This window comes from Trachypithecus francoisi, unplaced genomic scaffold, assembly GCF_009764315.1.
Source record: "Trachypithecus francoisi isolate TF-2019V2 unplaced genomic scaffold, Tfra_2.0 Lachesis_group5, whole genome shotgun sequence".
NCBI lineage: Eukaryota > Metazoa > Chordata > Mammalia > Primates > Cercopithecidae > Trachypithecus > Trachypithecus francoisi.
Genome location: NW_022681470.1, coordinates 148,550,948 through 148,578,925, shown reverse-complemented (window position 1 = coordinate 148,578,925; position 27,978 = coordinate 148,550,948). Strand labels below are relative to the sequence as shown.

Here is a 27,978-nt window from a genome sequence, read left to right as displayed (position 1 = left end):
GCCGCGAGGCAAACCCCGCCCCAGGCCCCGCGGGGAGCGGCGGCGGCGGCGGCGGAGGCGGTGAGCGCGGGCGGCGCGGACGGTTGCGGTTGGCGGGCGGGTCCTCCGCCGTTGGGGCCGCTGCGACCTCCTTGTCCGGGCTCGGGGCTCCGCGCTGGGAAACGCCGGGGGCCCGGTGAGCCCGCGGGATGCGTGCCTCGCTTCCGCCGGGCGGGGGCTGAGACGAGGAGGCCGGGTCTGGGGGGAGGGGCGGCCCCGGCCTAGAGACTCCTATGGGACGCTCGGTCCCCGCCGCCATGGGCCCCCCACTCTGCCCGGACCTTCTTTCCCGCCCCTGGCGCCACGAACCCACCACTCTGCCCGGAGCCCCTTTCCCGTCCCTGCCTCCGTGGACCCCTCACTTTGCCTGGACCCCCTTTCCTGTCCCTGCCTCCGTGGGCCCCTCCACTCCTGCCTGGACCCCGTCTCTTGCGTGGACCCCCTCCCCCATCCTTGCTGCTTAGATCCCCATCTCCTTACTTGGATCCCCCTCACATCTGCCGTGAACCCCATCTCTTGCTTGGACCCCATCTCCTTCCCTGGATTCGCCCCCAACCGTGAAATCCTCCATCCTTGGCATCTGGACCCTCCGCTCCACCTCCTCCGTGAGCCCTCATCCTTGCTCCCTGAGCCCTCCCACTTCTGCTGTGACCCCCTTTTCTGTTGCCCGAATCCCCCGTTCCTGCAAGCCACAACCCTCCCTCCCGCCGTGAAATCCCTGTCCCTGCTGCCTGGACCCCAACTTCTGCTGCTGCTGTGATCCCCTCCTCTGTTGCTGGAAACGCCACCCCCACCTCTGCAGGGAACCCCCCTTCCCTGCTGGGGGGACGCCCCCCTCCGTTGCTGCTAAATTCCACCCCCACCCCAAGCCTCCTTTTCATTTCTGTCAACAACCGAGCCAGTCCTTCCCGTTGATGCTGTGAACGGTCTGCAGCTGTCCCTGTCCTTTCAGGGACATGGCAGCCAAAAGAGCAGTCGTTTTTCCGCTCTTAATTTTTTTTGTGCTGTGGTCAACTCTTAACTCCCCAAATTGGGGAGGGTTGTGAGCTTTGATTGTGTAAAATGCCTTTCCTGCCGAGGTCGGAGGCAGGTCTTCTGCACGGAGATGATTTATTCAGGAGCCTTTTAAAAATAATCTAGACAGAACCGTTGGGAGGGACTGTGCTGTATTATATTTGTAAAAAAAAAAATGCAGGCATCTCCCTGGGTTCCGAGCCCCGTCGTTTCTGTTTGTCAGTCTGCTTTTTGGCATTGAGCATCTCAATGCAAGATTGTGGAATTGAACCATCTACTTGAGGCTAAGCCGAACTAACCTTTGCCCCCCAGGGCTGTGTCTGCGTTAACATCGCAAGCAAACAGTTGTATAAACCACCGTGCAAATTTTGTTGCAGGGCACCTCGGCGTCAGACCTGGGAGTACTTTGTGCCAAATCACTGCCACTTGCTACATGAGTGTAAATGATGGCGGATGCCAAGTATGTCCTCTGCCGATGGGAAAAGCGGTTATGGCCTGCAAAGGTGACAGCCATTATTCTGTAATTTCAGGAATTAGAAATGACTTTCGGGTGACAAGTAAAATCTTTATCAGGAGATACCTAGGAATTGCTTTAGTGAAATAATTGAGCCAGAACGGTTGGCACTGATTCTCGTTCCCCATTTAATGGGGTTTTGGTCTAGTGCTTCCAAGGTTACTCTTCCAGAAATGTCTTTTTTTTCCACACGAAAAAAAAAAGAATCAGCTATAAAAAGGCACGTCAGGCTGTAACTCAAGGAAAGATCTGGCAAGCAGCCCTGTGATAGTAAATTACCGTCGTGCTCAGGGATGCTTTCCAGCAATTCAGTAGACAATGCTCAGCTGCAGTGCAAAAGCCCGGGTCCTTGTCTTTGTCTGCCACTGGCCTCTCATGCCTCAGTTTCCCCATCTGTGAAACAATGGGGATTGGACCAAATATCTGAAATCCTGTGGTTATAGGCCTTCAGGATTACCTGTTACATTTGTACTAAATGTTGCCACTGTTTCTCGCTATGTCTGCTGTTTTAATAACAAGGTTCTTCTTTTATTTTAAATAGGTTTTGGCCCGAACTGAGACTTCAACAAAAATTAAGAGAAAAAAGGAATATTTTCTAGATGTTCAAATCCTCTCCCTAGAGGAAAAGTTAAGTGTCTTGTTTTTTTAATACTGTTTTTTCCTGTGTAGATTTCTGATACATCAATCCCTTACCCCCCACAAAACAGTTGAAGCCCATTCTTAATGGGCTTATTCATCATTTATGTAATTCATTAATGCTCATAAAAACCTCACGAGAAAGCAAGTAGTTTGATTTTATGTCAGTTTGGAAGGTGAAGATCTAAACGAGGCATTCTGTGAGATCTACGGAGAGATTGGTACAAACATTGAATACATGTAAATATACTCAGGGTAGACCCTATTTGTGGTTAAAATAGGGATGTTTCCTTTTTTTTTTGACTACCATGCCAGAAAAATAGGGATATTTCCTTCCCAGAGATCTGTGTGTCTTTTTTCAGAAACCTCTGTGACAGGCCCATCAATTTGGAAATATTTGGTTTTTGAGCCTGTCACTCTAAATTAGTCTTTAACATTCAAAAGGCAAATAACTGATTACCAGGCGGCACATTGTTCTGCTCCGTGAGTGTCAGGCACTGGGAAGGTGTAGATTGTCTAGAATGACGGGGATTCCGACGCCCCAGTCCTGTGTGATTGTGGCGAGGGCGCGTCTGCCGTGAGAATTCTGCATTCTGAAGAGAGCAAGGAGACTGACCCCGCGTAGTCCGAGCCACTGGCTCCCCTGTTGGTCTTGTGGAGCTCCCCCTACCCCACTCTTTCCTGCCTGCATCTTCAGAGCTGCCTCGGACGCACGCTTGGTCCCCAGCTCACACTTTCCCTGCGGCTGGGAAGGTAATTGAATACTCGAGTTTAAAAGGAAAGCACATCCTTTTAAACTAAAATGCACCTGCTGGGCTGTAAACAGCTTTTAGTGACATTACCATCTACTCTGAAAATCTAACAAAGGAGTTATTTGTGCAGTTGAAAGTAGGATTTGCCTCATAAAAGTCACAATTTGAATTCATTTTTACTTTTAAATCCAGCCAACCTTTTCTGTCTTAAAAGGGGGATCAAAAAAAAAAAACCAAAACATTCGCCAGGGTTCTTGCTGCCTCTAACCTCAGGCAGATGAATTCCTAGTTGGCTGTGACTTTTGGTTTCAGTAGAAGGTTGAGGAGGAAAATGAAATGAATTCTTTTGTTATCTAAAGGAAAACATGTTTGAAAGTGTCGTGGCGGCGCTGGCTGGTGGTGTATAACGCCGGTTCTGTCTCTGCAGAATTAAGGTGAGAAGCACGGAAGTGGAGATCCTAGAGAAGTCTCAGATTGAAGCCATTGCCTCCTCGTTAGGTAAGAGCGGATTTCTAAGCGGCCATTAGGTTCTCATAAAATAAGAGGTCATTTGGGAGAATGTGAAGGCTCAGGTTTCTGGGTAAAAATTCACCCTGTTCACCATGTTTTTCTTCATACAAGGGAACGCGAATCCCCTGAGCTGAAGGAGAAGGAAAAATGGATCTGCTTTCTTAAACCTTTCCAGAATTTGCCCCTAGAACCACTCCTATTCTTGACGCCCAGAATGGTCAGTGGTGAGCATCAAGGTCATCTCATTATCTGCGTGGCCTCCAGTACGCAAGACGAGGAAGGACTTTGCTGCCATGAGGGGGGAGGTTCTCCTTTTTCCTTTCCTCTTCCTATAGTAAGACTTCCCGTGGTTCTGTCGCTGCCTGGCCAGTCTGGTCTCAGCCCAAGGTTTGAGAAGTAGTTGGTTATGTGTTTAAAATTCCAGAGCGGAGCCCAGGGGAGAGAACGGGTGGCCTGGCACTGAGGTTGGTGGCACCCATTGTTTGAGGCACTGTCTTGGTGGGCACGAGGCAGGTCAGAAGTGGAGCTCTCGGTTTCCTGTCCGTCCGGGTGTGCTTTCTCCCAGTTCAGCACCCACCTCCTTTGCACGCTGTGGGTGAGAAAGGGTTTGCCTGAGCCCAGCCAGGGACTCGTCATGCACACACATGACAAATGAGGAGCATTGGTGACTGCCTGTCCCCCAGCCACAGTTCCGCAAACCCAACGTGCCAGCCTTCCTTCTCCTCAAAGTGGGACTGTTTATCCCATTGCAAATAATTGTTTGTCTTGTGAAAAGATGGAACGGAATTCCTTCAATGATGTTTATAAATTCAAGTCTGTTTTCCTGTCTTCCGAAAAACAGCTCTTGTTTAAAGCAGGCTCCATCTCTGCATCACTTAGGCAGGGCTGACCGTCATCTTGGATGGCGTCGTCCTTGTTGGCGCAGATTGTGTTGGGGGCTGGTTGTCTGTGGGTGCCTTTAATATTCAACGGGGAAAATACTGTTTTGATTGAGGCATTATGCCCGCTGAGTTGTGATATTACATCTATCATCTTGTTCAAATAAATAGCGCTGTATCTATATGTCGGAATGAATAAATAAAAGTACTGCAGCAGGGAGGTTGGGTTGGAAACCAGAGGCCCACGATGCTCTTTGCTGGCTTTGAAATGCCCTTGCAAAGAAGTATTGAAAATTTACCAGCCCACAATGAGCCTTTTAAATCTCCTGTTCCTTGCTACCACCAACCCTCGCACCAACCAAGAATACGTTGCCAGCAGAGTTCTTTATTTAGTTGGCATTGGTTTTTATTGACCCTGATTGAATTTGAAATTGTAAAGCTGAGAGAGGATTTGCAAAACATTTGAATACATTTTGCTCACAGTATTGTTTTGTAACTTGGAGGAATTTATCTTTTTAGCCAATCAGGTTAAGGTCAGTAAATTTGGTTTTTAAAAAAATAAAGCCTCGAATCCCGGAATGAATAGCTGTTGTTCTGTAGCCCCATCCCCTTTTTGGGAAAATGTAGGTGAGAAATGTTAGTCCTCCCCTTCAGTGATTTAGGTATGAAACTAGCCGTCAGAATGAGACAAGCGGGCTTTTAAAGCGATGGCGTGACCGCAGTGCCTGCCTAGTGAACGTAACCAGCATTGTGTGTGTTCGGTCCTTGCAGCCTCGCAGAATGAGGTTTCTGCGGTACCCCTGGAAGAACTGGCCTACAGACGGTCACTTCGCGTGGCTCTGGATGTTCTGAGCGAGGGGCCCATTTGGAGTCAAGAAAGCTCCGCAGGGACAGGCAGAGCCGACCAGTCTCTGCGAGAGAAGCCCACGGAACACGTTTCCTCGCACTGTGATTCCAACTTCTCATCTCTTCCCCGTGGAGATGTGTTGGGCAGTTCCGGACCTCACACGGGGAGGCAATGCGTGCAACAAAGCCTGTCAAGTTCGTTCACTTGTGAAAAGGACCCCGAGTGCAAAGCGGACCACAAGAAGGGGCTCAGGAAAAGTGAAAACCCAAGAGGCCTGTCGGTCCTCTCAGCTGGAGGTGGTGCTCAGGGTGAGAGCGGGTCCAGAATCCACCGCAAAAATTGGACTCTTGCAAGTAAGAGGGGAAGAAACTCAGTGCAGAAGTCTAGCTTGTGCCGGAATGGATCTTCCCTTTCAGAGGGCGCTGCGGAGAGAGACATGGGGAGCAAGGGAGGCAGCTGGGCAGCCCCGTCCTCGCCCTCCGGGGTCAGGGAGGACGATCCCTGTGCCAACGCTGAGGGACGCGGCCCTGGTCTCCCGTTGGGCAGCCTCACTGTGCCCCCGGCCCCTGAGCCCTCGCCCTGCTCAGAGCCCAGAGAGCGCCCTGCGAAGAAGAGGCTACGCCTGGATGGCAGCCAGAGGCCCCGTGCCGCGCAGCTGGAGCCCAGGGCAGCAGGAGACGCACCATCCCCCGGGCCGGGGCCCAGAGAGTCTATGACCCTGCGCAGCACCACCAGGCTCAGCCCGCCTCCCTCCCACGCCTCTGTGGATGAAAGCAGACGTCCTCCTTGCCCAGATTCCCAGAAGCCGGAGGAAGGTAAAAGTTTCTCCTGGAGGAGGAGAGCGTAGAGGGTGGAGTCCTGCCCCTCCATAGCTAGACAGGGAGCCAGGCACGTGGGTGTTTTTGACCAGATCTTAATGAGATCGTTTCCAAAATAGAGCAGAGACTTCCTCATTCCTTTTTGTTTGTCTCCCCACTGGGCTATAATTGCTTCAACTTCTGAATATTTGTCATCTTATTTTTGTTTAGAAGGGAAGCGAGTTGAGTGAGTGGGGAGTCCGTGGAGGGGCGGCAGGCCACGATTGTCTGCGACAGGGCTGGGAGCATTGTGGCCGTGCTGAGGCTGCAGCTCCGGCTGCACCCCCGAGGATTAACTCTTTTTACAGAAGCAGTAACGTGTTCCCATTAAATTGGGCAGGAATCTGAAAAGTGATTCACTCACTCAAAAGACTCCTGACTTTTTAAGAGTTCTGTGCAGATACATTTTTGTGTGGTTGCAGGCAAGCACTGTGACTTTTTTCCCTTAACATCGTAGCATCCCTTATTTTTGAAATGCTAGTTCAGGAATCTTTTTTTTTTTTTTTTTTTTTTTTTGAGACGGAGTCTCGCGCTGTCACCCAGGCTGGAGTGCTGTGGCCGGATCTCAGCTCACTGCAAGCTCCGCCTCCCGGGTTCACGCCATTCTCCTGCCTCAGCCTCCCGAGTAGCTGGGACTACAGGCGCCGCCACCTCGCCCGGCTAGTTTTTTGTAGTTTTTAGTAGAGACGGGGTTTCACCGTGTTAGTCAGGATGGTCTCGATCTCCTGACCTCGTGATCCGCCCGTCTCGGCCTCCCAAAGTGCTAGGATTACAGGCTTGAGCCACCGCGCCCGGCCAGGAATCTTAATTAGGGTATGATCAAATGTCTGGAAATCTATTCTCTACAAACTTACTGCGTAGATATTTCTGTCTTTACTCTGAACTTCTTTCCTGAGGCTGTCATCTCCTTAGCATGTTGAGGTTGCCACGCTCGGAAGACAAAGTGACCGCACCCCTGCCCTGCTCCACAGTCAGCTCCTGCCCTGGCGCCTTCCTGCATCTCCACAGCCCTACCCTGTTCCATAGTCAGCTCCTGTCCTGGCCCCTTCCTGCGTATCCACTGAGCGCTTCAGATGTGAAGGGGCAGCAGGGCCGGGACAAAAGGGATTCCCACCCAGAGTGCGCACAGCTTCTGTGGCCGAGGTGGCTGCTGCTTACGGCCCGCCTTCCCTTCACCGCAGGCCTCTCTCCCTCCCTCCCTCTTGCGTTTTTCTTTAAAATGTAGTTTAATAGAAGCACACTCTATTTGAATTTGGCAGTGTGGAGTCGTGTATAGCACAGAACCTTTTCTTTATGCATCAATGGTCATGTGTCATGAAATGTTTTCTTGGGATGAGTCATCAAGATAATACAATGACAATGAAAGTGTAATATCACGTTATTGGCAGACTGCCAGTCTTCCGAAGCGTCCATGGGGTCTAATTCCATGCGTTCTGTCCTGGAGGAAGACGAGGAAGACGAGGAGCCACCAAGAGTCCTTTTATACCATGGTAAGAAATGACCACGGGGTGTGCCTATAGTCCTAACGGTACACTCAAAGGCAGCGGCGGCAGGGCTCTGAGATCGGACCCCACATCCTCCACGCAAGGTCTCCTGTGAGTTCATTTCTCTCCCACTGAACCGAGACCTGGAAGGGACCTTCAGAAGTGCCACATTTTCAGTCCTCTATCCGAAGGATAACCTACACAAAGGGAAGAGGGACTCCTGGGAAGAGACGGCCCAGCCCTCCCTGTTAGAGCGTTACTCTTGTCACCTCAAGCCCTTGTCCTCCTGTCCCCTCGCTGAGAATGAGGGATGGCCCTGTGAGCCGAGGGGCTGTGTCGCCATCGCTTGGGTGTGGCCACGTACTGTCTGGCGGCTTCCATGATGGCGTTTGGGGGGCCGTCCTGGGAGGCCGGGTCTTCAGCCCAAGGGGGAACTGCTCCCGCACCCCTCCTGTAAGTAGCTGCTGCATGAGAGGAAAACCTGCCTTAGGTGCTGCTGAGCATCTGCGTGGAAGGGACTAGAAACGAGAGACCCAAAGATCTGAGCCAGCCGTGAACAGAAAGTCAGCTTTGCGAACCAAGTCGTGAGAACCAGCCCCACTTTAGACTCGCCCATGAACCCTTCCTCTTAGCCGAGTCTTGTTTTTCTTTTCTTTAACCTTGTAGTTTCAAAATAATTATAGATTCACAGGATGTTGCGAAAATAGTACAGGGCGGTGAGGGGGCTTCTTACCCGGGCTTCCCCACTGGTAGCATCCGTAAGATGCAGGATGCCCCCTGGCCAGGAAGCTGGTGCCTGTGCAGCCCCGGGAGCGCCATTCCGTGCACACTGGTGTGCCTGTGGCCTTGCTATGTTGTTTGTCCACACTGTTGGAGTGCTTTTCCCTCATTGAAAGGGCTTCATTACAGTTTCACATTTTCCCTTTTTTTGCCTAATGCTAATGGTCAGACTTTTTAACAGTTTTCCACATGTTCTTTTGATCCTTTCCCTCTGGGGTGAGCAGTCACCACTCACCAAACCCTGCCCATCCATTGGGTGCCCGTCTGGATGGTCCCAGGACCGCAGGTGCCGTGGGGCACCCATCGGGACTTCCAGGAAACCATTTCTGCAGGATCAGTTCGCACACAGAAAGAACACGGTGCCCTTGGGAAGGGCCCCTTCCGACCACGCTGCCCCACCGGGGTCGGTTACCGGGACGCCGTAGAGCCTGGTGCTGCCTGCCTTCTGCCTGCAGTGGGAACTGGGTGTTGCTTCCGTGTGGTTTTGCCTCCTACCTGTCAGGCTGGGCATCTTTCTGAGGGTTCGCTGACCAGCCTTTGAATTGGTTGCTTGTCCACGTGGGCCTGGAAGTTTCTCTCAAAGACGAAATGCCCCTCACCAGGGGAAACGACGCTGTGCGTGTTCACAGCAGGCACTCACCCCAGTTGGCCTCCCTTTTCCTCTGGTCATGTAATGGTTACTTTATAGGCCTTTAGGTTTTGATCCGTGTTCGTGTACCACGGCACTTCCTTCCACCTTCCGCAGTGCGCTCAGACACAGGCTTTGTGTGTCTAAGGACAGACTGTTTCTAGTAGTTTTTCTGATACTTTAGTTTTAACATTTTAAATAATTCACTCTTTTTTGGCATTGAAAATAATTCATTCATACATAGTTTTCTGGTTATGATTTAAATAATTTTCCCATTTTTTACCGTAGTTTCTCAGAATCCTCTTTAGAATCTCAGCCCTTGTGTGTGCGTCTTCTTCGCATACCATCATCTCCCTTCTGTTTTGTGCCACGCTCTCTTTAACAGCGCCTTTCTGTGGAGTTATTTTAGAGTTACGGAAGCTGTGCCCACATAGGACAGAGCCCCTGCCGCCCGTCATGCGCTGCTCCCGTCCCGAGGGTGCGTTTGTCACAGCTGAGAACCTGGTGCAGCCCCACACTCGGCGGCGGCTGTGGTTTTACTGTCCCATCGATGCTGGTTAGACTCCAGTAGTGTGGGGAATGTGAATCTGCCTTTCAGATTTTCTTCATCTTTTAAGTGAATGACATAAAGTCAGGTTTCAACAACATTGCGCTGTTTTCTCAGGCTGTTACATCCCGTGCTTGATATGGATTTGACTTGTTTATTCTTTTTTTTGTTTTTCTTTTTTCTTTAATTCTAGAACCACGTTCGTTTGAAGTGGGAATGCTGGTCTGGCTTAAATATAGAAAATACCCCTTCTGGCCTGCAGTGGTAAGAACAGCTTCCTCCGTCTTCTAAGATGGAGTTACTTAAATTTCACGAATTTGTATTCCACCTATTTTCAGTTCTTGATAATTTCACCTGGATAAATGTTTTCATTATTTTGTGTTTCCTGGGAAAAGTTGGTGGGTTTATACAAAAGACTTTAGGAGATGCCTGTACCTAAATTAAGAAATGGTGTTAAGTTTATAGGGCAGATTTTCACCAAGCAGGCTTAGAAAGACCTGCTCGAAAAAAATATTTGTGGCCGGGTGCGGTGGTTCACGCCTGTAATCCCAGCACTTTGAGAGGCCACGGTGGGTGGATCACCTGAGGTCAGGAGTTTGAGACCAGCCTGGCCAACACAGTGAAACCCTGTCTCTGCTAAAAATACAAAAAAATTAGCCTGGCGTGGTGGCGGGCGCCTGTAATCCCAGCTACTTGGGAGGCTGAGGCAGGAAAATCGCTTGAACCCGGGAGTTGGAGGTTGCAGTGAGCCAAGATCGTGCCACTGCACTCCAGCCTGGGCGACAGAGCGAGACTCCATCTCAGGGGGGAAGAAAAAGGAAAAAAAATTTGTGATTTGCTTGTTTTAATTGTGCATTTTAACCCGTTTTCCCCCATTAGAGCTCATTAATTTGGATTTTGTGGTGGGGTTGGTTGCATGCAAACAAACAGGAGTTTGAAATCCTGTCCAAGTTCCCGGTGTGGGTGATGCGTTCAAGCCGGGGCAGATTCTCTGCTTCCGTCTCTGCAGGCCTGGAAGTTGTAGGTCATTAGTTGATTGTTGTTGTGGGCACAGGTGCTGTCCTGGCCCTCACCTCTTCTTCATATTTTATCCCTTTTTTCCCTTTATCCTCCTAAGAGACAACGATGTTTAAATCCAAAAGGCGTTTGCTTTGCAGTAATCCGGAGACGCTTTTGTTGCTGTAATGACTGACCTCACCCGAGTCACCCAGGCTCCTTGCATGTGACTGATTATGGTTCCGGGAAACCTGGGGTTGAGTCTGTGTGCTGTTTGCTGGGGAGGTTCAACACATTTATGGCCTAGCTGGGCTCCTCTTGTCGCCTGCTGGCCTGCAGTGATGGAGGCCGGGCTTCTGGGCCCTCCGCCCTCCCTTGGCACTGGCTTCCCCTCCCGCACCTTGCTAGTCTTCTCTTGTTTTCATCAGTTTCTGGGGTCCCTGCTGGGTTAACAGGTCACTGATGTGACAGGTTCCTGGGGCATAAGAACAGGCAGCCTTCCTGAGAGTGCAGGGTGGAAGGGCCACCGGAGGCACTGGTCGCTGGTGCTCCTCGCTGCCTTCTCACGGTGGCCCCGGGAGGCCAGGACTGAGGAGGCTGGGGGGAGGTGGCAGCGCGGCGCAGTCCCTGCCCCTCCCCATGTGGCCCGGGCTTGTTCCCGAGCTTTTCTGCACTTCCTCCACTCCCCCAGGGCGTGAGGAGGACAAACCTGCCCCCCGAGCCGCTGGAGAATCTCAGGACGCTCATTTAAAGAGGCAGCTGGCAGCGGTAGCTGTGGCTCTTTTTATTCAAAAACCCAAACAAAACTGGCTGATTCTGCTCTGCCGGGAAAGCGTTGAAGTGATGCGTGTGGCAGAGCGTGGGGCCGTTTCTTAATGCCTCCTTACGGGAGACTTTGCTGGGGTGCCCCAGAGCTGGGGCAACGCCTGTTAGATGTATCATGTGATGTCAGCCACGATCTCTCTTTTGACGTTTTATTTTCTTGGATTTGCGAACAGGTCAAAAGCGTCAGGCAGAGAGATAAGAAAGCAAGTGTGCTCTACATCGAGGGAGACATGAACCCGAAAAGGAAAGGGTAACCCGCTGTTCTTGGTTTCTGCGAGTGGGCCCGGGTGGCAGGCTGGCCGCTCTCAGAGCAGGCGTGGGGACAGAGGGGCAGAGGGGAGACCCCGGCACGAGTCCAGGCCTAGGCAGGGCTGGCAGGGTCTCATTGGGGGCATGTCCTTCTTGTGACCTCTCACTCACTGGGAAGGGTGAGTCACACCAAAGGCTGTGTGTGAAGGATCCAGTCAGACACTGCAGTTTTCACAACCTGATTTGCTGGCTTTGAAAGGCAGCCCAACCAGACACTCCCTGTGGCCCTGTTTCCCGCAAACTAGCAAAATGTCCACGCAGGTGTGCAGACAGCGTCCTGCATCCACCTGAGTTTGCCCCTGGGTTACGTGGTGGTTCCTTAGTCATGGGATGAAAACACATGTGGATGGATCAGCCGGCCGAAAGCAGCCTTTAAAACCATTGCGGTGCACATTCCCAAGTCAAACGCGCAGAACCAGTGTCATCTGGTACTTCTGTGCTGTCCCCGAGAGGTGGGAGGTGTGGAGTGGAGACCCAGGCCCCAGAGTTGGCCTGTCCTGGCAGGGCCCAGTCAGTGTTGCTGAAGTCACTGGGCCCACCATGGCGCGTTAGGGGCTTCTTGGCAGCTGAGGAAACGGTCACCTTCCGTAAATAAGCTGGGGCTGGCGGGGCCTCCAGCAGCCTCCACTGATCTTAATCAGGCAGGGAAAGGTTTTTAGCTTATTAGAGGAAGTTCATTCATGTTAACTTTTCCCTCTCTCTGCTTTAAGTTTCACAGTGTCTCTTAAAAGTTTAAAGCACTTTGATTGTAAAGAGAAACAGACACTTCTGGTAGGTGGATTATGTTTTGTGCTTGCTTTAAATGGTTGACTTTGTGATTAGTAAATGTGTCCTCTGTGTGTAGCTCTTGAAATCCTGGCTGCGGTGTATGTGTGTGAATGATTGTGGGAAGTAACAGAGCCGGGATGCACTCTGGCCGTTAAAGTTCGATCACGGGCTCAGTCACTGCACTGAATTCTCACAACTGTCCTGGGAAGTTGTGGCCCCATTTCCCCGCTTTACAGGTGAGGACGCTGGGACTCTGGCGAGGACAGTTTGCCCAGGGCCACCAGGCGAGGCTGCAGCAGACAGCCCCTGCGCAAGGCACGGGGGTCTCGGGGGCCAGCCCCTTGCGGCCGGGGGCGTCCCTAGCTCAGCGTCGGGAGCCCTGTGGGCCCTCGAGTGCCGCCTGTGAGCCTGGCTGATAACACGTGGCAGACAGCTTGCTGCAGAGCGGCTTCCCGCTCCCTGGATCTGCAGCCAGCTTTTATCACATGCTGTCGATGAACTGCAAGGGGTTTGTCTAACTCAGAAATGTCTATTTTTCCTCTAGAAATACTCATTTTGTTGTAGCGACTTACAGCACCAACATGTCAACTCAGTGCAGTTATTTTTACTCCTCTGGAAAAAAAGAAAATGTGGTGGGTCTTCTCCACTCTCAGGGATCTGAGTTACTTTCTTTTCTTTCTTTCTTTTTTTTTTTGAGACAGAGTCTCATTCTGTCGCCTAGGCAGGAGTGCAGTGGTGTGATCTTGGCTCATTGCAACCTCTGCCTCCTGGGTTCAAGCGATTCTGCTGCCTCAGCCTTCCGAGTAGCTGGGACTACAGGCATGCACCACCACACCTCGCTAATTTTTGTATTTTTAGTAGAGACGGGGTTTCATCATATTGGCCAGGCTGGTCTCGAATTCCTGACCTCATGATCCGCCTGCCTCGGCCTCCCAAAGTGCTGGGATTACAGGCGTGAGCCACCGTGCCCGGCCGGATCTGAGTTCCTTTCTCAAAATGGATGAAGGTGTGGGGTGAGGAGGACAGCAGGAAGCTCCGTGCCTTAAACGTAGAAGGGCCGCTGTTTATATAAAACACCCTGGGTCCTGAGAGTGCGCGCGCGTCTGCTCGTGAGTCAGGTGTGTGGGGCTCTCGAAGCCCACTCGATTCAGTGGCAGTCACTGTGGCCTCTGAGGGGTGCTGTTGGGGAGGCCGTGCTTTAGCAAAGTGCAGGGGCTGCTGGGCCGGCAGAGCGCGGCGTCCACCCGGCCCTGGGGTTTTCTGATGGGGTGCCCCCCGTGGCCCTCGGCTCCAGAGTCTTTCCTGGGTCGTTGTGTGATGGTCGTGGCTTTGTGGCATCTTTGGGGCTGCTGTGTCCTCTTCTGAGGACCCACCCTGCTGCTAGCCCAGGTGCTGTTAGCGCAGCCCAGGTGGTGGCCTAGCCTGGCTGCAGTCAACAGCTCCCAACAAAAACGGCTGTTAGAACAGCTTATTTCCAGGACTTAGGTCCTGTCATGTGGCACAGTGGCCACATGGAGGTGTTTCCACCGTTGATGCGTTCAGATTGGCCCAAGCTGTCGGGTCCCCTGTGCCCACCATTTGAGCAGCTCAGGGCCCAGACCTGTGCCTGGTGGGTTTCCCGTTTCACAGGGGATCCCTGCCTGAGGTGTCTGCTCCTTTGTCAGGGAGGATCAGAGGTGTGGGCTGGAGGGTGGGGAGCCTGGACACCTGGCTGGTCCCTGGGCTCTGTGTGGCTTCTGAACCCGGGGTGCCTGGCACAGCCTCCCACTGACGCCTATCGCCCGGGTCTCGTTATAGAACCAAGCCAGGGAGGACTTTGACCAGGCCATTGGTTGGTGCGTCTCCCTCATCACTGACTACAGGGTCCGGTTAGGTATGCAGGGTGCTGGGGAGGGGTGGAGCCGGGCAGCATCCAGCCTCCCCTGAAGACCCCTTGGAGGGGTTGGGCTGGAGCTGCCTGGAGGCGGAGCATGTTTTCATGGCCCTGGGACATTCCCTGTGGGTGGGCTGGGGTTCTGGCCTGGCCTGATTGTTTCCTAAACAGAGATACTGGGCCGGCTGCTGGAACACACTTCCCAGGACTCCTCTTAGGTCTACAGAGTGCTCTCTCCCTCCACCCCCTGCAGGCTGCGGGTCTTTTGCTGGCTCTTTCCTGGAATATTACGCGGCTGATATAAGTAAGTCTACAGGCACATCTTGGAAAGTGTAGTCGGCCTTTTAGCCCTTTAGAAAAAGCAGTCTTCTATGTCCAGAGCTGTGGAAGGGGACGTTGGGGTCAAGGCACTGTCCATAGCCACACAGCATTGTGCAACCCCTATGAGGTTTTGACCCCTGAGGCTCCCTGGGACCTCGGGCTGCTGGCGTCCACTGGTGCAGCTTCCCCAGCCTGCCCTGGGGCCCTCGTCCCATGGGCCACACCCACCCTGTCCCCGCTGTGGCTGGTGGCCACACACATCAGGTCTTGTTAGGAATGTAGGCCAGGTGCGGAGGCTCACACCCTGTAACCCCAGCACTTTGGGAGGCTGAAGCAAGAGAATTGCTTGAGGCCAGGAGTTCAAGACTAGCCTAGGCAACAGAGCAAGACCCTGTCTCCACAAAAAAAAAAAGAAAAAAATGAGCTAGGCATGTGGCATGCACGCCTGCAGCCCCAGCTACTTGGGAGGCAGAAGCGGGAGAATGGCTTGAGCCTGAGAGTTCAAGGCTGTGGTGACCTGTGTGTCTGCCTTGCTGCACTCCTGCCTGAGTGACAGAGCAAGACCTTGTCTCAAAAAAAAAAAGAGAACGTGTCACGGACACCAGGATGTTTGGCCACCACTTCATTGTCGATCCAGCATTTTCGGTTATCGACAGTAGTGGGGTTTTCTGTGCCTCCCAGTTGGTAGAGGAGTGGACGTGGCTGAATTGATTCTTCTTGGGCAGTGCTACACGGGTAGGCACTTTGCTCTGCTCTAAGGGTTAAACCTGGTTGCAGGGCCCAGTGAGGGGAGAAAGGCCAGGGGTCCCAGCAGAGGAAGTGTCTTTACGAGCATGAACGCTCCACTCCTATGCTGACACGGAGCTCGAGCGCTAGGGTCTGCCCTCACCCCTGCCATGTCGCAACATTCCATCGGCCCTGACCCACTGCCGCCCGAGGAAGGCAGCCCACGCACTGGTCCCTCGACAGGTGCTTCCTTTGCAGGCTCTCCTGTCCGAAAATCCATCCAGCAGGACGTCCTGGGGACCAGGTTTCCTCAACTGAGCAAGGGGAGCTCCGAGGAGCCTGTGGTGGGGCGCCCTCTGGGGCAGAGGCAGCCCTGCCGGAAAGTGCTCCCCGACCGCTCGCGGGCTGCCCGGGACCGGGCCAACCAGAAGCTGGTGGAGTACATCGTGAAGGCCAAGGGCGCGGAGAGCCACCTGCGGGCCATCCTGAAGAGCAGGAAGCCGTCTCGCTGGCTGCAGACCTTCCTGAGCTCCAGCCAGTACGTGACCTGCGTGGAGACCTACCTGGAGGACGAAGGGCAGCTGGACCTGGTGGTGAAGTACCTGCAGGGCGTCTACCAGGAGGTGGGCGCCAAGGTGCTCCGGCGCACCAACGGTGACCGGATCCGGTTCATTCTGGACGTGCTTCTGCCCGAGGTGAGCCGCAGACTGGTGTGTCGTGTGGGCAGGGAGGAGCCAATGCTGGGATTTTCCAACACTCTGCACGAGGAGGCTGCGGAGGCCTCGAGTGTTTACATCCCATCAGTGCTGGGAAATGTGAGTGCCTGCGCTGGACCCCTGTGCAGAGACGGAGCTGCGTGGGAGCTGTCCTAAGCTGTCAGCGCCGGGGTTGCGAACTCCCTCCCCACCGTGGGTGCACAGGTGCTCCCCGGCCTCGGTGGGTCAGTCTTGGGAAACCCACGGGGAGTTGGAAACTCCCAAGTCAGAATCGCATTTAGTACCCAGGTAAACCCATTGTAAGTTGAAAAATTGTAAGTCGATTATGCATCTAATACTCTGATAAACTCATGGTAAGTTAAAAAAAACAGAAATTAGACTGTGATTTTGAACTTCAGCTGCGGATTTGGTGCTTGGTGAGGAGCAAATACAGATTATTTTGAAGTTTGTATCTGAAATTTCAGAGAGGACATTGCTGGGCATATGTGTACATCTGTGGGAAAAAACATACTCAAAACTATTCATAACTATGGGAATTTTCAAATAGACCCCAAAAGAAAATAACATAATGAACTCTTAATGTGCCCATAACCTGCCTGGAATTATTTTTTGGAGCATAAAAACCCTCAAGCTTTTTTTTTTTTTTTTTTTTGAGAAGGAGTCTTGCTCTGCCACCCAGGCCGGAGTGCAGGGGCGCCATCTTGGCTCACTGCAAGCTCCACCTCCTGGGTTCACGCCATTCTCTTGCCTCAGCCTCCTGAGTAGCTGGGACTACAGGCGCCCGCACCACGCCTGGCTAATTTTTGTATTTTTAGTAGAGACGGGGTTTCACCATGTTAGCTGGGATGGCCTCGATCTCCTGACCTTGTGATCCACCCGCCTTGGCCTCCCAAAGTGCTGGGATTACAGGCGTGAGCCGCCACGCCTGGCCACATTTTTTTTTTTTAAACCCATAAATACTTTAGTGTGTATCTCTAAAATGAGGGTGATTCTGCCCCCTGGGGGACACTGGCAGTGTCTGGGGACGTTTGTGCTTGTCACAGCTGGGAGTGCTTCTGGCATGGAGTGGGTTGGGGCAGGGCTGCTGCTCAGCCCCCTGCGGTGCCCAGGACGGCCCCACCCCCGAGAACAGTCTGGCCCCGATGTCCACAGGTCCGAGTGGGAGAGAGTCTGTTCTGAACCAGTCGGACTCGGTTAAAAATGTGTTTACCATGATCATCACACTAAACATGGGGTGATTCCTTAGTGTCAGGTATGCACTGTGTATTCAGGATATTCCTTTTTTTTTTTTTTTTTGACAATAAACTTAAGGCCGGGTGTGGTGGCTCACGTCTGTAATTCCACACTTTGGGAGGCTGAGGCAGGCGGATCATGAGGCCAGGAGCTTGAGACCAGCCTGGCCAATATGGTGAAACCCCGTTTCTACTAAAAGCACAAAAATTTGCCGTGCGTGGTGGCGGGTGCCTATAATCCCAGCTATTCGGGAGGCCAAGGCAGGAGAATCACTTGAACCTGGGAGGCGGAGGTTGCAGTGAGCTAAGATTGTGCCACTGCACTCCAACCTGGGTGACAGGGCAAGACTGTCCCAGAAAAAACAACAAAAAAATACTTAAAATTTTTCAGAAATGCACTTGTGAGTTTCGGTCTTGCCTTTTATTCTGTGCTTTTAGTGATCTGAGCTGTTGTTTCTAAGTCCAAAAGATAACACTGATTTAATTAAGAAACATCATTACAAGCAGGGGTTCATGGACTAGGTTCATACCTTCTGAACCATGAGCTAGACCTTGTCTGGAGGGCGGAACCTGGTGACCTGGGCTCCCTGAGGCCTTCTCAGCCGCGGGCCACATGGGGCCAGTTGGGCAGTGCCGGCTGCTGCTGAGCCTCGTGCCCTCTCACAGGCTATCATCTGTGCGATCTCTGCAGTGGACGAGGTGGACTACAAGACAGCCGAGGAGAAGTACATCAAGGGGCCTTCGCTGAGCTACCGGTAGGCAGGCTGCTCCCGGTGCTGGCTCCAACCACTTGCATCTCTACGTTCCACGTTGTGTTTCTATGGGCAGTTTGACTCCAGGTGCTGCAGCCCTCCCCTCATGAGGTGGTCCAGGTGCTGGGCGGTGAGCTGATTACACATGCTGAAGCCGCCCTGCGGGTCACTCCTGCCCTCCAGGAAGGCTGCGTCCGGGTCTCCCAGCTGGTCGCGGTGGGCAGCACGGTGCCACGGGCACGTGCCTGGGCCATGTCTGTTCTTAATCTGTTTTTGCAGGGGTTGATGTTTGCTTTTTGAACTTTCCTCCCCTCTTTCCGCAGCCCCATGGCTGTGTGAGAAGTACAGCGAGATTAAGCAGCGGCAGGGCCCGGTGCTTTCCAGCAGCCAGAAGAATGCTGTGATCAAGATGTTTCTCTCACATCCGTGTGCGTAGCCGCCCCTGGATGTTTGGCCCCCAGAGCGCCTAATCCTGTCTCTGGGCATGCGGCCAGGCCTTGCTGGGAGCCAGGCGGGGCCCACGGGGCAGTGACAGGCTGAAGACTCAACTAGAGTCAAGGACAGGGTCTCTGGCCGGGGCGGCTTGTGCAGCCACCGACGTCTCCTGGTCCCACAGTCACAGGAGACTCGTGGTGAAGACACTGAACTGCCTCACCAGCCCCATGTCCTCCCTGGGCAGGGCAGGAGGGGCTGCTGGAGAGGCCAGGGAGGAGGGGGTGTGGGGCCTCGGTGTCACTGGCAGGCCACCCCCGCAAAGTGCCCAAAGGTGGAATTTGGCCTTGCTGAGGGAGTGTTGGCCGGGCTGGCTTACTGAAACAGGAAAGGCCTTCGGATGCAGAAACTGGGTGTTTTCCTGCTGGATCTTCATGGTCCCCTTATCATGCTTGCCGTAAGAGTAAGTGAGGTCCGGGGAAGTCAGGTCAGAGTCAGCACGCCTGGACTCAGCCTCCTGGGTTGTCCTCTCCCTCTGTCTCAGAAGCCTCTTCACCCTCCACTCCCATCTGTGGAAATCTTCCATCCTCCTGATTTTTTTTTTTCCAAGTCTGTGTTGCCGACATCAAAACCCGTTAGGAGTTCATCACGGCTTCTAGTTACCATCAAAACCTCCAGCAAACTGTGAGAAACGGTGCTGATACTGTGATGGAGAAGTTGGTTGGGTTGAATACACAGGCTATGATTTTATCATGCCGGGGACGTGGTCAGAGTAACAAGGCCAGTGAGCGGCATCGCATTTGACCTTTGGCCTCAGTGGAGCCTTGGGTCACACACTGGGTGTCCTGGGACCCAGTCCCCGCCCCCTGCACGGTGTTTCCCAGGCCCTCTTGTCCTTTTCAAGTTGCACCATGAGCTGCTCTGCACTCTTCCCAAGGCTATCCTTTTCACGCCTGCCTTTCTCTGGTGCTGCAGCTGGCGTGCTCTCCCCTATTTCCAGGTCTGCTGGGGCGCACATCAGAGCCAGCAGCCCTTGTTGATCTCTTTTGATCCGGGGCAGCCCTGTTCCTGAGAGGGGTTGCTGGCTAAGCAATTGTTATAATTTTCCTTTGCAGGGAGGTCACTTAGTAAGGACAATTTGGCATCTCATACTCTTTCGTAAAAAATTATTTTTAGCCAGTCACAGTGGCTCATGTCTGTAATCCCAGCACTTTGAGAGGCTAAGGGGGGAGGATCCCTTGAGCCCAGGAGTTTGAGGCTGCAGCGAGCCATCATTATGCCACTGCATCCTAGCCTGGGTGACAGAGCAACACCCTGTCTCTAAAAATAAATATTATTTTAAAACATTGTTAAGGCCGGGTGTGGTTGCTCATGCCCATAATCCCAGCACTCTGGGAGGCTGAGGTGGGTGGATCATGAAGTCAGGAGTTTGAGACCATACTGGCCAACATGGTGAGACCCTGTCTCTACTGAAAAAAAGTAAATAAATAAAAAAAGCCAGGCATGGTGGTGCGGTACATGTAGTCAGTCCCAGCTACTCGGGACGCTGAGGCAGGGGAATCGCTTGAACCAGGGAGGTGGAGGTTGCAGTGAGCCAAGACTGTACTACCGCATTCCAGCCTGGCGATAGAGCGAGACTCCGTCTCAAGAAAAAAATTACATGTAGCATAAAAGTTACTGTCCTACCCTTTTTCAGTGTACGGTTCGATGGTGGTGAACACGTTCATACTGCTGTGTAGCCGGCTTCACTGCTCATCTCAGAACTTCATCTTTCCAAACTGCAGCTCTGTCCCCATCAAACAACTGCCCTCTCGTGTATATATACATACACACGCCCACACACACACACACACATATATATATTTCTTTTTTTTTTTTTTTTGAGACGAAGTTTTGCTGTCACCCAGGCTGAAGTGCAGTGGCGCGATCTAAGCTCACTGCAACCTCTGCAACCCCCTACCCCTGGGGTCAAGTGGTTGTCCTGACTCAGCCTCCCGAGTGGCTGGGATTACAGGTGCCCGCCAGCATGCCCAGCTAATTTTCGTACTTTTAGTAGAGGCGGCATTTCACCATCTAGGCCAGGCTGGTCTTGAACTCCTGACCTCGTGATCCACCCACCTCGGCCTCCCAAAGTGCTGGGATTACAGGCGTGAGCCACGGCGCCCGGCCTCTCTATCATGTTCTTTTTTTTTCTCTCTTTTTGAGACGGAGTCTTGCTCTGTCACCCAGGCTGGAGTACAATGGTGTAATCTTGGCTCACTGCAACCTCCACCTCCTGGGTTCAAGCAACTCGCTTGCCTCAGCCTCCCAAGTAGCTGGGATTACAGACATGGGCCACCACGCCTGATTTTTTGTTTTGTTTTTGGTATTTTTAGTAGAGACAGGGTTTCACCGTGTTAGCCAGAATGGTCTCGAACTCCTGACCTCGTGATCCACCCGCCTCAGCCTCCCAAAGTGTTGAGATTACAGGAGAGTGACCACACCCAGCCCTCTCATATTCTTTAACACACAATGATGAATTACTAAAATGAAGACTCTTGTTTTCTGAAGGGAAAAAGAAATATTTGACAACCAGCTCCTTGAAGAGCGGAAACGGCGCCGTTGGTGATGGAGCAGCCAGCTGTGCTGTCAGCGGGGCCTGGCGGTGGGAGCGCCTCCAGTGTGCATGAGCGTGTCTGAAGATGGGGGGCTCGGGGCACATTTGCGTTTGGGCCTGTCTGTGCATTGTGCATGGCTGTCCTGAGTTCCGTACTTCTGGAGAACCCATTTTGTTAACATTGAAAGCCAGTTCTCTTTCCCTGGCATTTTTTTTTCACTTTATTTTTGGCATTTTTTTCAAGACACCGTTCCGGAAAGGCTTTTGAAAGGACAGAAGCGTGTTCGCTGTGCGTCAGTACTCGTGACTGTGCTATGGTTTCTCCCGACGTACACATTGATCTTGTCTGTGGCATCTGATATTAAACGGGAGGTTTTAAGCATCTGCCGTGACGAGGGAGCTTCGGAAGCGGGAATGGTTCTTCCGGGTTTGCTGTTTTGTCTGTTTCCCCCTTGTGTGGGTTCCGCCTGCGACGGTTCCAGAATTTGCTCTGCCACTCAGTGTGCTCTGCAGCTGTGAGGAAACAGCCTTCGTTAGAGGCAGGAGCAGAGACGAGCCGCTGCTCTGTGTCGTGTTTGCTGTGGCTGCAGGGAGAGGAGCGGGACACGCACCTTTCCAGGGGCCTCTGTGCTCCGCACTGTGGGCGAGTGGACCACAGCGCACAGCCGCGTGCCCTGGCTGCCGTGGGCTGGACCACCTCCACCTCCCCAGCCTGTCCGCCTGGCCTGAGTGAGTTTCCCTGCATTGTGTCATCACTGCATGGCCAGTCACCGCGGTCGTCGGCGCGGATGGCTGTGCTGGCCGCAGCAGTCAGGGTCACTCTGGGAGCCCTGGGGTCGAGTGAGAAGAAGGCCTTGTCCTGTGCCCTACCATCGCAGAAGTGCAGCCTTTGTATGGAAGCCCAACTGCGCTCCCGTCTGGAGAAACGGCTTCCAGGCTGTGGCTGCCAGGTCGGCTGTGGTCCACAGCATGGTGTCGGGCGGTGCCGGGTCTGCAGGTTGTTGAAGGCTGTGACTCGGTGGGGCTCAGCCAGGCTCCAGCACGGTCACATGTGCTGTTAAGAGCAAAGCCACAGACAATGAAGTGTCCATTCTCAGCTGATGCTTTCCAGGCTGCGCCTGGACAGCAGTGCTGGTGAACTTCCCAGGGTTCCAGGGCCCGGTGGCCTGGGGGCTGCTTTCTCCCCACTAGGTGGGCTGCATCTGGCCCTGGCTGGAGGCCTTATTTTGAGGGGCCATGACCCTCTTCCCCCAGGCCCTCCCCAGCTGACCACAGCCACCGGAGAGGAGATCGGAACACAGTTGTCTCGGGGTGCAGGGCGCTGAGCAGGACGAAGGCTCAAGGGCTCTCGTATTGGGTCCTTGGGACTCGGGAGGTACCAGAGGGGCGGCTGCTCTGGGACTCGGTGTTCACTGGCCTTTGTTTCGCTTGATTCTGGTCAAATCCGAGAGCAGGAAACCCGGCCCTGGCCTGGCAGCTCTGCCTCCTATGCCCACACGCTGGGGTCTGTCTTGTCGGGATCAGTGGGGCAGACCCCTGACGGCCCTGGTCCCCTGCCGGTCACTCTTTCAGGGACAAGAAGCAGCCAGTACCACCGCCTGAGGAGGGGCTCAGCAGCATTGCGTGTATGGGCCTCGTGCTGCCTCGTGGAAAATCCCCCCAGCCGCCCTCCATGGTGGGTTCCTGAGGGTAGGACATGTCTCCACGGTTTTGTGGGAACCACGCCCCCCTGCTGGAATTTTTCTGCTGTTGTGAAGTAGTTTTACCCATTTGCTTCTCTGCTGACCTTGCCAAGTTGTTTGAGGTGGAATTAAACACCTCCCAGACCTCTGGCTTGTCTTTTCTGAACCTCCAAACACATCCCACTGTGTGGGTTGTCCAAGCTTGGAAATGGGGGAGTGACTCTGCCATCCTCAGGGACACGGCCTGGCCCCAGGGTGGATTCCCACCTCACTGGCGGGCCTAGGGTGCTGTTTGAACAGCAGCCAGAGGCCAGGCGCGGTGGCTCACGCCTGCAATCCCAGCACTTTGGGATGCCGAGGCAGGCGGATTGCCTGAGGTCAGAAGTTCGAGACCAGCCTGGCCAACATGGTAAAACCTCATCTCTACTGAAAATACAAAAATAAGTCGGGCATGGTGGCAGACGCCTGTAGTCCTAGTTACTCGGGAGGTTGAGGCAGGAGAATTGCTCGAACCCGGGAGGCAGAGGCTGTAGTGATCCAAGATTGTGCCACTGCACTCCAGCCTGGCGACAGAGTGAGACTCCGTCTCAAAAAAATAAACAGCAGCCAGGGGCCTCACTGAGGTTCATGCCTGTGGCTCCAGCTACTGAGGAGGCTTAGGTGGGAAGATCACCTGTTTGGAGGCCAAGGCTTCAGTGAGCCGAGATCACACCACTGCACTCCAGCCTGAATGACAGTGAGCACCTGTCTTGCAGCGAAGCCCTGCCCAGCAGGTGGAACCAGAACATGCCAGAGCTCCCCGAGTGCGTCCCACCCCGCCCGCACCCTCTGCCCTTACTGTCCTGTGGGCTCTGAGGCTGTCAAGGCCGCTGGGGCAGGCCCTGCCTGGCCGCTTGCCTCAGTAATGGGGGGTCGTGGGTGCTCTGGGTTGTCAGCTGGGCAGTTGGGTGGGAGTCGGGGGTGCTGACCTGACAAGCACGGCCAGGGAGGAGCATTCCAGCGCTCTGAGGATGCCAGCGTGGGTGGTCCTGGGCTCGCCCTCCCCGCAGCATGGCTGGCGCGCCTCGACTTCCTCCAGAGCCCCAGGAAGACAGGCTTGACCACATGCACACATGCAGGGAGACTCCTGGAGCCCTGCCCTCAGGAGCCTGCACGCTCTGCCCCTCCTGGCAGCTAGCTGACCCTGTGACCCCACCTGGCCTGTCCCTGGCATTGAGGACATTGGACCTGGGTCCCTGGGGTGGGGCATCCTGGGTCCTGCTAGGTGCTCAGTGGTTCCATGCCAGGGGCTCCCGCCTCTACCATCGTGATGACCACAGATGTCCCCAGACATGGCCTGGTGCCCCATGCAAAACTGCTGGCCACAAACCATGGCGTCCTTCCCCTGACCCCTGACCCCTGCCCCTTCCCTCTGGCTTGGCCCAGCTGGTGTCTCAGAGCCTGGGTGCGTGCTGCTGCCAGCCCCCCAGCCGCCTGGCCCACACTCCCCAACCCCCTTCACTGAGCCGCAGAGACCCCCATGTCCCTGCCAATGCTTTTTCCAAAGCTGGTCTCAGTTGTTCCCAGCAGTGCAAGGGGAATTGGGGTCCCCCTCGCTGGGGCAGCCGCACCTGTCTGATCGCTTCCAACAAGGAGACCGTGGTGGCCGCACAGCGCACTTCGTCCATCTTAAAAGGGGCAACGCAGGCAGGCAGCGAGAATTCCAGACCACATAAGCCTCACTCTCGTGGACCCCACTGCCTGAGGCACTGTCTGTTTTGCTTTTTGTTTGAGACGGTCTGGCTCTGTTGCCCAGGCTGGAGTGCAGTGGTGCAAACGTGGCTCACTGCAGCCTTGACCTCCCCGGCTCAAGCCATCTTCCCACTTCAGCCTCCCAAGAAGCTGGGACCACAGGTGTGTCCCACCACGCCCGGCTAATTTTTGTGCTTTTTGTAGAAATGGATAGGCCGGGCATGGTGGCCCAAGCCTGTAATCCCAGCACTTTGGGAGGCTGAGGCGGGCGGATCACGAGGTCAGGAGATCGAGACCATCCTGGCTAACACGGTGAAACCCCGTCTCTGCTAAAAAAAATACAAAAAACTAGCCGGGCGAGGTGGCGGGCGCCTGTAGTCCCAGCTACTCGGGAGGCTGAGGCAGGAGAATGGCGTAAACCCGGGAGGCGGAGCTTGCAGTGAGCTGAGATCGCGTCACTGCACTCCAGCCTGGGCGACAGAGCGAGACTCCGTCTCAAAAAAAAATAAAAAGAGGCCGGGCGCGGTGGCTCAAGCCTGTAATCCCAGCACTTTGGGAGGCCGAGACGGGCGGATCACGAGATCAGGAGATCGAGACCATCCTGGCTAACACGGTGAAACCCCGTCTCTACTAAAAAAATACAAAAAAAACTAGCCAGGCGAGGTGGCGGACGCCTGTAGTCCCAGCTACTCGGGAGGCTGAGGCAGGAGAATGGCATGAACCCAGGAGGCAGAGCTTGCAGTGAGCTGAGGTCTGGCCACTGCACTCCAGCCTGGGCGACAGAGTTAGACTCCGTCTCAAAAAAAAATAAAAATAAAAATAAAAAAAAATAAAAAAAATAAAAAAAAATAAAAGAAAAAGAAAAAGAAAAAAAAGAAATGGGGCTTGCTGTGTTTCCCAGGCTAAGTAATCCTCCCTCATCGGCCTCCAAGGTGCTGGGATTATAGATGAGAGCCACCGCAGCTGGCCTGCCTGGGTTCTTGTACCTCTCTGCCTCCCTCCCTGTGCCAGCCTCATGCCCCCTTCTCACCTTCCCCAATTCCCACTCTGACCCTGCTCTGGTCCTTCCCCTCTTGATGGCCCAAGCTGTTTCTGGAACTGCTGCCTGCCCTCTGCTCACATCCTGCTTCTGCCCCATGAAGCCAGCTCCTCCATGTTCCCTGTCTCAGGGGTGTCCTCCAGGGCCCGGAGTTCCTGAACCAGATTCCTCTCTTCCCCACCTACCTCACCCTTCCATCCAGTCAGCCCATCAGTCAGCCCACTTTGCAGGAGAATGCCACCCCCAAACCCAGCGGCTGGAACATTCTCCACACGGTTTCTGTGGGACAGGGATCTAAGAGCAGCCCGGCCAGGTGTTTCTGGGGTGGCTTCTGGGGCTGCAGTCCAGATGCTGGCTGGGGTCACATCAACTGAAGGCTCCAGCGGGGCTGGGGGTCCAAGGAGCCTTGCTCGGGGCAAGGCCTGGGAAGGAGGCTGCGGTTCCCCTCCACGTGGGTCAAGCTGCCTGAGTGCCCGCCCGCCCTCTGTAATGGCCAGCTCGCCTCTGAGTCAGCGGCCCAGGATCCCCAGCAGCTGCACCCGAGTATCATCGCCATTCTGTTGGACACACGGAGCAACCTCGGCTGAACGTGAAGACCCTGTAGGGGCTGGGCTTAGTGGCTCACGCCTGTCATCCCAGCACTCTGGGAGGCCGAGGTGGGCGGATCACCTGAGGTCAGGAGTTTGAGACCAGTCTGGCCAACATGGTGAAAACCCATCTCTACTAAAAATACAAAAATTAGCCGAGTGTGGTGGTGGATGCCTGTAATCTCAGCTACTCAGGAGGCTGAAGCAGGAAGATTGCTTGAACCCAGGAGACAGAGGTTGCAGTGAGCTGAGATTGTGCCATTGCACTCCAGCCTGGGGGACAGAGCGAGACTCAGTCTCAAAAAAAAAAGACCCCATAGGAAGGCAAGAGTCTGAACAGGAGACACAAGCCCAGAGGCCCTGTCATCCCAGCGGCCCGAGGACCATCCCCCTGGGCCCCCACTGAGCTCAGCTGCAGTCTCCACCCCATCCCCCACCACCAGCACTAGGACTGAGAGCCGCCAGAAACCCTTGGGCTGGCTTCCCTGTTCCTCCCGGGAGGAGTCCAGGGCAGCTGACACATGACCCCGACATGGCACGCCAGGGACGGGAGAAATTCTGCTGTCCCTGACCCTGTAAAAAAGACCCACAAGCAAAATCTCTAATGAGCAATGTTCCACAGTATTAAGTCGTGCCTCAGAACTGCAGGGCGTCAGAAACGGGAACGCCTGAGAAACGGCCACGGTCCCGGGAGCTGAGGAAACACCACGCCTGATGCCACATGGGGTCCCGGATGGAGCCCTGGGCCGATAAAGGGCTTTAGAGGAAACCCAGGAAACTAGATAGAGTGTAGATTTTGGTCAGTAATAATGTATCATGTGACAAATGTGTCACTCATGAACTGGGCATGGGGTACCCAGAACTCTATTCTAAAAATATTTATATAAATTTAAAACCAAAACCATGACTGGGTGCGGTGCCTCACTCCTGTAATCCCAGCACTCTGGGAGGTCGAGGTGGGTGGATCACCTGGGGTCAGGAGATCGAGACCAGCCTGGCCAACATGGTGAAACCGTATCTCTATTAAAAATACAGAAATTGGCCGGGCACGGTGGCTCAAGCCTGTAATCCCAGCACTTCGGGAGGCCGAGACGGGCGGATCATGAGGTCAGGAGATAAGAGACCATCCTGGCTAACACGGTGAAACCCTGTCTCTGCTAAAAATACAAAAAAAAAAAAAAGTTAGCCAGGCGCGGTGGCGGGCGCCTGTAGTCCTGGCTACACGGGAGGGTGAGGCAGGAGAATGGTGTGAACCCGGGAGGCGGAGCTTGCAATGAGTGGAGATCGCGCCACTGCACTCCAGCCTGGGCGACAGAGCAAGACTCCATCTCAAAAAACAAAACAAAACAACAAAAAACAAATTAGCAGGGCGTGGTGGTGTGTGTGTGTGTGTAATCCCAGCTACAGGAGAATCACTTGAACCCGGGAGGCGGAGGCTGCAGTGAGCTGAGATCTTGCCACTGCACTCCAGCCTGGGTGACAGAGCAAGACTCCATCTCAAAAAAGTAAATAAAACCAAAACCCTACAGCATGGGCAGCTATGAGAACTATAGAAAGAAGATGGTTTTGTGCAACTGCCAACCTCTTAGGTTCCTGTCAGCTTTTCCTCCAAGTCTTTATTATTATTTTTTGTAGAGACGGGGACTTGCTATGTTGCTCACGCTGGTCTTAAGTTCCTGGCTTCAAGTGATCCTCCTGCCTTGGCCTCCTAAAGTGCTGGGATTACAGGTGTGAGCCACCATGCTGGGCCCCTCCAATCCTTTTGAGCTGCCCAAGAACAGAGACCAGGTCTGGCTTTGTTCATCAGTGGGCCCCCAGCCCATGGCACGAATTCAGTAAACACCTGCCATGGTCCTCGAGGGTCCCTCAGCTTTGCTTCTCAGCCGTGTTCACCTAATTTGCACCTC

General features: G+C 53.9%; 1 protein-coding gene and 1 pseudogene across 8 annotated transcripts; both read left to right on the top strand.

Annotated features, from left to right (window-relative positions):
* Window positions 1-11: 11 nt before the first annotated feature.
* On the top strand, window positions 12-22,859 carry PWWP3A (PWWP domain containing 3A, DNA repair factor). Of its 7 annotated transcripts, XM_033200424.1 has the most exons (15): window positions 38-60; window positions 1,431-1,556; window positions 2,109-2,194; window positions 3,383-3,453; window positions 3,577-3,689; window positions 5,115-6,005; window positions 7,436-7,537; window positions 9,680-9,750; window positions 11,481-11,557; window positions 12,327-12,387; window positions 14,182-14,257; window positions 14,511-14,561; window positions 15,563-15,999; window positions 17,919-18,007; window positions 20,987-21,431. In XM_033200424.1, exons 5-15 carry the CDS (start codon window positions 3,680-3,682, stop codon window positions 21,042-21,044), a joined length of 1,923 nt encoding a protein of 640 aa, XP_033056315.1. In that variant the 5' UTR covers window positions 38-60; window positions 1,431-1,556; window positions 2,109-2,194; window positions 3,383-3,453; window positions 3,577-3,679; the 3' UTR covers window positions 21,045-21,431. The 7 variants fall into 7 exon arrangements, 6 of the variants coding, with proteins under 6 accessions (XP_033056313.1, XP_033056314.1, XP_033056318.1 ...); XM_033200422.1 differs by lacking the exon at window positions 3,577-3,689 and having other exon boundaries at window positions 12-175; window positions 20,987-22,859; XM_033200423.1 differs by lacking the exons at window positions 3,577-3,689; window positions 7,436-7,537 and having other exon boundaries at window positions 12-175; window positions 20,987-22,859.
* On the top strand, window positions 22,100-22,859 carry LOC117076664 (annotated as a pseudogene). The gene has a single exon (XR_004434438.1). The product of XR_004434438.1 is annotated as an uncharacterized LOC117076664 (transcript).
* Window positions 22,860-27,978: the final 5,119 nt, after the last annotated feature.